This window comes from Erigeron canadensis, chromosome 8 (assembly GCF_010389155.1).
Source record: "Erigeron canadensis isolate Cc75 chromosome 8, C_canadensis_v1, whole genome shotgun sequence".
Lineage (NCBI taxonomy): Eukaryota > Viridiplantae > Streptophyta > Magnoliopsida > Asterales > Asteraceae > Erigeron > Erigeron canadensis.
This window is the reverse complement of record NC_057768.1, coordinates 10,166,010-10,174,884: the sequence shown is the minus strand read 5'-3', so window position 1 is coordinate 10,174,884 and position 8,875 is coordinate 10,166,010. Positions and strand designations below refer to the sequence as shown.

Here is an 8,875-nt window from a genome sequence, read left to right as displayed (position 1 = left end):
CTGAAGAGTGCTATAGTCATAGGGGACAGGAATTTTGCTTCGTTTGAAAGGTTCAGCAGCTCCTATGGTGAGCTGCTGAGGAGCAATATGTTTAAAACCATCGCTACTGATGTCACCTTCAAACCATTCCCCAAAGGAGTATTGAACTCTTCCTTCATTTGGCATCATGCCAACAATGGGAAGATTAGAGAAGAGGCTGCTGGTGCTAGCTGAAGAGCTTGCACAATTTGCCTCAACAGAGGTAGAAGGGTCACTGGTTGAAGAAGAGGTAGCACCAGCTTTCATTTCATTATGGTAGTCACTTTGTCCCCTAACAAAGTACCATTTCTACATCTCTTCAGGCGAGATTACAGCAGATGGAGGAATAGAGATTTCAGGTTTCACTTCATCATTGAACGAGTCAGCTAGAGAGGCAGCAATGTTATAATCGCCACTTATCACTTCCTTAACTTGGGCAGGGACATGTTCACTTAAGCATTTATGGTGAAACTTGGAAGCTTTTGACCAAGAGGTCACAATCTTCTTAAGATTTGCAACTTCAAGCTTGAGTTTTTCATTCTCAAGCTGGACCTTTTGAGTCAACAACTCATGAGATTGAAGTTCGACATGAACGTTCTTCAATTTCATGAGTTTTATTGATTTTTCACTCAACTCTGAACTGACAGAGTTAAGCTTTGATTGAAGTTTAGCACGTAAAGATTCTACGAACTAAAGATCACAGGACAAGGACTCAATAATTTTTGTCTTATCCTTATCAGAAGCTAAAGGAAGAACATGTACCTTTTTAATGGTGACATTCACCCACTGACTGGAGGAGACTTGGTCTTTTGTCAGTCCATCACCATCAGCAAGTGCCATTAAACACATGGCATCAACATATTCTTCATCATCTGACTCATCAGAGTTGGCCCAATCATGCTCTTCAGCAACCAACCCTTTAGCTGGTGTTTTGGCCTCCTCTGTTTCAGCAACTTTTGCTTTTAGCTGATAGTATTTGTTCCTGTACTCATTAGCAGATTTAGAGGGGTTAGATTTAGGAGCAGCAGGGGTAGGCATAGAAACCTTGCATTCCTTTTGGTAATGGACTTTTTCTGCCACACCTCCAGCTTTCCTCCTGTGATTTATCAACAGGTGGCATATATGGTGCAACCGACTTACGGTTGTTCCATTTTCGAGAGTACCTCTTCCCAGCGATCAAGGCAAAATCCGTGAAGTCGCTGAACATATCTTGTTTCTCTTCAGCATCCAGATCATCAACAAGAGATTTGATAGAGAGAGGAAGAGTGGTAGAGTTGCTGACGCCCACATTGAGATTTATGGGTTTAGCAGAAACGAGGGCAAGAGGGTCAGAAACTGAGTAAGCAGACATGCTGGGAGAAGAAGAAGAAGGACCAACATGTCTACCAGCATCAGCAGCAGCTCGCATATTTTGAGCCAAAGCCTTTTCTTCAAATTGAAGAACACCAAAGATTTCCTCAAGATCATACTCTTGGATCTGCTTTGTGGTACGAAGGATTTGCCTCAAATTTTGCCATTTAAGAGGAAGACTATCGATGAATTTATGACATAATTTAAAATTATCATGAACGATGCCAACATTAGTCATATCATTCAGCAACCCTTTGAAACGGGTATATGTGCTGTCAAGACTTTCATCAGGAAGAGAAAAGAAGTTTTCATAAGCCCGTTTCAAATCTATTTTCTTGGTCTTGATTGTGTCAGCAGATCCTTCATACATGCTGCACAATCTATCCCAGACTTCTTTGGAAGTGGGATATTTAATGATGAGCTTCATGATTTCAGTAGGAAGAGTGGTGACAATCATGTTTTTGAGTCTGGAATCAAGAATTACCAATCTCCGCTCATCATCAGTCCATTGAACCTCTGGCTTTACCAGGTCAGTTACAATCTCTGGAGCATAAAGCAGTGGCTCCTGGAGTTCTTTGGACATAAGTGGGTATGTAGGGACCAACAGTTTGAATGGTCATTAGGTAAAGGTTTCACCCCTACAATGTGAAGAAGCATTCTTTTCTTCCAAGACCCAAAATCTTTCGGCTCAAATTTTGGAGGAATAGACAAATAACCAAAGTCAAGTGTATTCACAAGGGTAGGAACAGTAGATATGTGCTTATTTAAAGAAAGAAGGATTTTTCAGAAGAAAAGAAGTACATAAAAAATTTATGTAAATACAAGAAGGCAAACAAATCTTGTTCCAATGATTTAGGAACGGTGGCTCTGATACCACTTGACAGTCCACGAATGCACAACTTGTATTTTAATTAACTAGGCAAGATAGTAAATAACAGAAAGTAAATAACAAGAACAACAACAAGTTCAAATGCAAAGGATCTAAGCATGTGTAATCATATGTATCATTGATTAAACAATGAATACATGATCGATATTACAACTTGACTTACAATAATACAAATGAATTAAGTAATTGCTAAGTCTAGACACACTAAAAACTCGAACAATTACAAGATATAAATTGACAGACACTTTGTGGTGATAAACACAAAGTATTAATGGTGCGGTTGTGTTTCCTTTTATAGAGGGGAAATTAGGGCAACACAGTCTTACAATGATTGTGATAGAATGGTGGTTGTCGACGTTACATTGGCTCGAAGAACTTCCATGCAGGAGCCTTTGTCTTCTTTACCAAAACGGGTATGAAAGAGAAAACATTTGTTTTGGTCCCAACTGTACCTTTGCCATACAAGGTAAAATATAGTTGGAAGAACCACACCATGTGACTTCTTGTCTTCTTCTTGTTTGAAATCTTCCCGCCTTGACTTACAGTTTCGAAAGAAACCACCCGCTGAAGAGAGTCACTGGACTCGCTAATGACTCGCTGACGATCTATGTCAACGACCAAGTCTGGCCAGTGAATCTTTGACTCAATATTAACCATGATCTAAGGGTCAAGATCTTGTCTTATTTGTTTTACTTTAATATTTGTTTTACAATACCCAACCTCTCTCTCTCTATATATATATATATATGATAATCACTAAATAATCTAAATCATAACCTGCCCTCGGCGGTTTTCTTAACTGCAACATCACCACCATCATCTAAGTTTTCCAGCAACCGAAAGGTGACTGGCGGTGGATTATTTTCCGCGGCAACCCTTTTAGGTGTTTCTTTTAGATTTTAAGCGAAAAACGAGGTTGTGTAATCTTCTTTGATCGAATCAGACCCAGTGGGGGTTGGGTGGTCTTAGTCGCATCATTGGGGATACCCCCATCACTAGTCAACTACATAGTAGCGACCGACGGTGGTTGTGTTTTCAGTAGTTCATCCCTAAGATCATAATCCACCACCACAGGGAATTTGTTGTTTTCGAGCCAGGGTTTGTGAGCCTTCGTCACTGAGTGAATCTGAATGTTTGTGTGTATGTGATGGTGTGTAAGAAAGTGAATCTAGTGATGATGATGTTTTGGGGATTATGTGAATGCATATAAAGCAAATATTTGTTGTTATGACTATTTAAGGATTGTGATTATTTGAAAATTAAACTTTTTGTGAAGAATAAAAAACTGGCCAAAACACATTGTGATTTGAATTTAGCACAATATGTTTTTAATTTTTTTAGGAAACACATTGTGTTAAGTTCATATCATAGTGTGTTTAAACAATTTTCTAATTTTTAAGCGCTATCAAAAACACAATGTGATTTAAAAATTAACACAATGTGTTTTTAGATTTAACAATAAAAACACATTGTGTTTTCTAAAAAATATTAAAAACACATTGTGTTAAATTCGATCACAGTGTGTTTTGGTTAACTTTCTAATTTTTACATAAATTTTAGTTTTCAAATGAACATTTTACACTACAAATAACATAACTATATAAACTTGTGATTAGCTAAATAGATTTAATAAAAATGGTTTTCTTTTTCTTTTTTGATTTATAGATTGAATTTAAGCCGATTGATTTTGTTGTTGCTGGGAATGAATATATATGTATATATGTGAATGAAATGGGCAAAAAGATAGCTAAAAAGACTAATATACCTTTATGTGCATTGCATATATGTGGAGGTTAACAGAGCCACATTAACGATCGTTAAGGTGAAGGGTTTATAATGAAGCAAAAAGATACCACAAGGTGTTGTAATAATAAAAACAAAGTACTGGGACAAAACTTGATAATATGACATACCCAGGGGCATATAATTAAATTAACTCAAATTAAATTTAGTAGTGATATAAACAATACTCATGAGCACAATCGATATAGAAGAGAAAACAGATCGATGTACTCTTAAATTTGATATAACTTATACGTGCGTATCATAATAGATAGATATGTTTTCATATTTGGAAAAGAAAGAGTTTTGATGAAAAGATCTAAAATGATTTTTTATGATTGTGTTTTAGAATTCTAGATGAAATTAATCTGAAGGGAAGTGATATTCGTATCACCCAATTTGATTAATTTATCACATAATACAAATATTACAGCATACTATACAAACAGTGAACACATAATTGTAGTAAATTAATCAAGTTGTATGGTACTAATATCACTTCCTAATCTGAAAGTCCAATGCATATCAAAATTATATCACGTGCATTATTGTTGTGAAAGATAGTATTTGTATCTTATGCATATGTGGTTGTAAGATATAAGTTGGTTTTTAATATGCAGGTAAAACACATACACTTCGATTATTCAATTCCTAACTAAAGCACATACACTTCAAATCTTCTCTTTTTTACTTCTCTAATCATTTCATCAAAAACATAGAAACACAAACATCATACTTTAACTTCGATTTTCATTCCTCAATGAATTTTCACTTGTAGAAAGTTTGTGTTGTTATGAAATTATGATCATAATTTCATAAGGGACTTTGTATATATTGTTTTTTTGCATGATCTATAAGGGGCTTTGTTTTCCATAATATATTGAAGTTGGTTAATTAAGCAGTGAAGATACATATGAAGATCATAGTAAGAGAATCTACGATGGTGAAACCCGCGAAGGTGACACCAAGGATAAAGCTATGGAGTTCTAACCTTGACCTGTTTGTACCAAATATACACACACGAAGGGTGTTTTTCTACCGGTCCAATGGTGATGCCAATTTCTTTGATACAAAAGTTATGAAAGATGCATTGAGTAGGGCTTTGGTTGCCTTCTACCCTTTGGGTGGGCGATTGAAGGAAGATGAAACGGGTAGGCTTGAGGTTGATTGTCAGGAACAAGGCGCCTTGTTCGTGGAAGCGGAATCTGATGTCGTGATTGATTATTTTGGTGAATTTGCACCTACCATGGAGCTTCAAATGCTCATCCCGGCTGTTGATTACTCTCTACCAATCGAATCCAATCCTGTACTCGTGTTGCAGGTGAGTATCATATCGGGTGAAGTGTGTCATAAGCATGTGCAGTATACATAACATCTACTAATAAAACATAAAATATTAAATATAGAGCACATGAAAGTACCAACAAAAACATCATATATATTGTGCTATACGAGTACCTATCATCATATATATTGCTTTCGCATGGCCTATTCAAAAGTAGGGGTTGGAGGTTAAATGTGTGGAACCATCTCGTCTCTTATACCGTTTTGGTACTGAAATCACACACTGCATAGAAGTCATATATGGTGAAATATCATCCTCACAAATAAATCATAAACAAATAGTTTTTCTACTTAGCTTTGGTTAGTTTCGAATATGTGATCAGCAAACTTATTTTGTAGGTAATTAAATTCTTTTGTGGGTCATGTCACATGCTGGTTGGGTTTCACCTCATTAGTAAAAATATATATATATGTTGCATTAAGCATATATCTTTAATACCGACTTAATTAAACATATTGATTAAGATCTAATCTACAACCTAATTTCATATCTTTAAGAAATTAAAAAATACATATAAAACATTGGTATTTAATTTGTTGATTTGATTACTCTACCCGACACGCTTTAACACCGACATAAAAAATAATGGTAAAGCTAAGTTGAACTAATTGACACATTTGATTTTGTATGTCTCTTGATTCTTAATTATGTGAAAAGTTAACATATTAAATTTGTTCATTTCTAACATACACGCAATTCTGCTTTCCATGAATTACCAAGTTGATATATTAGTTTGAGTAGGTAACCCACTTTAAATGTGGGGGAGTTGCCGTTGGAGTGGGGATACATCATTACGTCGTGGATGGAACATCCGCGACGCACTTCATCAACACATGGTCAGATATAGCTCGTGGATTTGATGTCACTATACCTCCTTTCATAGACCGGACCCTCCTTCGTGCCCGCAACCCACCACGCCCTCTCTTTAAACACGTGGAATACACGCCCTCTACAAAACCTGAATCATCGCTTAGAGCACCATCAAATGAATCTGTGCCCTCGATATTCAAGTTATCACGAGACCAGCTGGATTTGCTGAAAGTCAAATCAAAGGAATATGGTAACACAATCAGATTCAGCACTTTTGAGTTGCTCGCGGGCCATATTTGGAAGTGCATTACTAAAGCCCGTGGGCTTTTAGATGATCAGGAAACTAAGCTCTACATTGCTACTAATGGGCGGACCCGCTTTCAACCCAACTTGCCTAAAGGTTATTTTGGGAATGCTGTTGTTATCACAAGTGTTATATCTCTAGCATGTGAAATTCAATCGAATCCTAGTTCGTATGCTGCTAGTAAAATCCACAATGCAATAAGTATGAGGGACGACGACTATCTGAGGTCAACACTCGACTATTTGGAACTACAACCCGACTTGAAGACTCTAATTGGTGGTATGTTTCAGAGTAATTACTCCTCCAGTCTTGCAATAACGAGCTGGGCTAAACTCCCACTGTATGAGGCTAACTTCGGATGGGGTCCACCTATATTTTCAGGGCCTGGTGGGCTTCAAGCGGAAGGTTTGGGTTTTGTGTTACCAAGCCCGATTAATGATGGAAGCTTGTCATTTTTCATTCGGCTGCAAGTCGAACACCATAAGCTTTTCAGCCAGTTTCTCTATAATATATGATAATATGTATGTTATATCCGTTCCTTGTGTATATTCGTAGTCGCCATCATTGTGATCATCGGTTTGAATTATGTTATCATTAAATAGTGTTTTTATAATAAATTGAACTTCGTTTATCATCAACTCTGTTTATCAAAGAGTGGAATTCGTCTATCTCTATGTTACCTTACTCCTATGTATGTTGTTGGTTTGTAAATTTCTCCAAAACCTTATGTTATTCGGAAATGTTTTATTAATTAAGAACAGAAAGTATATAAAGAACAAATAGACAGTAAGTTGTGAAATTTTATGATACACTCTTTTGTATATGCAAAGGAGATTTACAACGTTAAAGATAGATACACTAACTTGAAAACAATGGAATCTAGACTAACTAAGATTTAACAACTAATTATGTAAAATGCAAAACAGAAAATTACACTTATTAATCTCGGACCAACTAGAAGAATTGTTCTATAAGTGTTACCTTATACAGAGGAAGTAGTGAGGCAACACCTTGGAGCGAGACTTGGGTATTGATATAGTGTTAGAATATGACATATATAAACACATATAATCACGAGCATGCACAACGAAACAATCGAAACATATATCCAATCAAACCCCTCTAAATAATAATTATGATGAATTAGGGTTTAAAGTAAAACCCCTCTAGGATCGCAATATAAATTCATTGGAGTGTTATTTGATGGCATCACATCAAGTCCAGAAATAAACTTTCTGATCCAGACAGCTTCCATGGCCGCATCCGAAGCAGTTATATACTCAGACTCTGTAGCAGACATAGCAACTGTAGATTGTTTCTTGCTCTTCCAATCTACTGCACCTCCATTTAAAACGAAGACATATCCTGACTAAGATTTTGTATCATCTTTATAAGTTTGAAATCCAGCATCACAGTATCCGGTGACTTTAAGCTCAGCATCGGGATTTCCTCCATACACCAAAAACAATTCTTTAGTAGCATGCATGTACTTAAGAATGTTCTTTACAACAATCCAATGATCCTCTCCAAGATTTTGCTGATAGCGGCTAACTATATTTTGCACGAACGCAACATCAGGTCTAGTGCATCTTACCGCATACATGATAGAACCCACTATCGAAGCATAAGGAATTCTTCCCATACGCTCCACCTCTTCAGGTGTAGAAGCACCGTTTTTGCTAGATAAATTAAGTCCTTCTTGCATAGGCGAATTCCCGCGCTTAGAGTTCTCCATCTTGAATCTCTTCAAGATCTTATCTATATAAGCATTTTGACTTAATCCAATCAACATTTTACTTCTATCTCTATAGATCTTGATTCCAAGTTTAAATGCCACTTCACCCAAGTCTTTCATAGCCAAACACTTTCCAAGATAAGATTTAACGTCTTTCAACATTGGAATGTGATTTCCTATTATCAATATCTCATCGACATACAAGACAAGGAAAGTAACATTACTCCCACTAGCTTTGTGATACACACATGGCTCATCAAGATTTTGAGTAAAACCAAACTTTTTGATCTCCTCATCAAACCTTTTATTCCAACTCCTTGATGCTTGCTTCAATCCATAAATGGACCGTTGAAGTCTGCATACTTTGTAGGGATGTTCTGGATTGACAAAACCTTCCGATTGTACCATATAGACTTCCTCGTCTAGAAAACCATTCGCGAAAATGGTTTTGACATCCATTTGCCATATCTCATAGTCATAGTACGCTGCTATGGCTAAGATGATCCTAATAGCTCTAATATCCGCAATGGGAGAAAAGGTTTCCTCATAATCAACTCCATAAAGTTGAGTATAACCTTTTGCCACAAGACGAGCTTTATAGGTGTGTACATTTCCATCCATGTCGGTCTTCTTCTTGAAGAT

The 8,875-nt window shown here is 36.5% G+C and overlaps 2 protein-coding genes across 2 annotated transcripts; one reads left to right on the top strand and one right to left on the bottom strand.

Moving 5' to 3' along the window:
• Positions 1–327: 327 nt before the first annotated feature.
• LOC122610241 lies at positions 328–1,951 on the bottom strand. Its single transcript, XM_043783235.1, has 3 exons — positions 1,182–1,951; positions 781–1,114; positions 328–708 (listed from the first exon to the last, which is right to left on the bottom strand). The coding sequence occupies exons 1-3, from the start codon at positions 1,949–1,951 to the stop codon at positions 328–330; spliced, it is 1,485 nt and encodes a 494-aa protein (XP_043639170.1).
• A 2,965-nt stretch (positions 1,952–4,916) lies between these two features.
• On the top strand, positions 4,917–7,136 carry LOC122579604 (shikimate O-hydroxycinnamoyltransferase-like). Its single transcript, XM_043751804.1, has 2 exons — positions 4,917–5,360; positions 6,126–7,136. The coding sequence occupies exons 1-2, from the start codon at positions 4,953–4,955 to the stop codon at positions 7,011–7,013; spliced, it is 1,296 nt and encodes a 431-aa protein (XP_043607739.1). The 5' UTR covers positions 4,917–4,952; the 3' UTR covers positions 7,014–7,136.
• The last annotated feature ends 1,739 nt before the right edge of the window (positions 7,137–8,875 follow it).

What these genes read in the sequence shown, in the direction of transcription:
- LOC122610241 (XM_043783235.1), bottom strand. Translation starts at nt 1,951, where the DNA reads ATGTCCAAAGAACTCCAGGAGCCACTGCTTTATGCTCCAGAGATTGTA. An exon ending in GCCTTGATCGCTGGGAAGAG is followed by an intron (nt 1,115 to 1,181) that starts GTACTCTCGAAA and finishes GATAAATCACAG; the next exon opens with GAGGAAAGCTGGAGGTGTGG. An exon ending in TGAATGTCACCATTAAAAAG is followed by an intron (nt 709 to 780) that starts GTACATGTTCTT and finishes TGTGATCTTTAG; the next exon opens with TTCGTAGAATCTTTACGTGC.
- LOC122579604 (XM_043751804.1), top strand. Translation starts at nt 4,953, where the DNA reads ATGAAGATCATAGTAAGAGAATCTACGATGGTGAAACCCGCGAAGGTG. An exon ending in ATCCTGTACTCGTGTTGCAG is followed by an intron (nt 5,361 to 6,125) that starts GTGAGTATCATA and finishes TAGTTTGAGTAG; the next exon opens with GTAACCCACTTTAAATGTGG.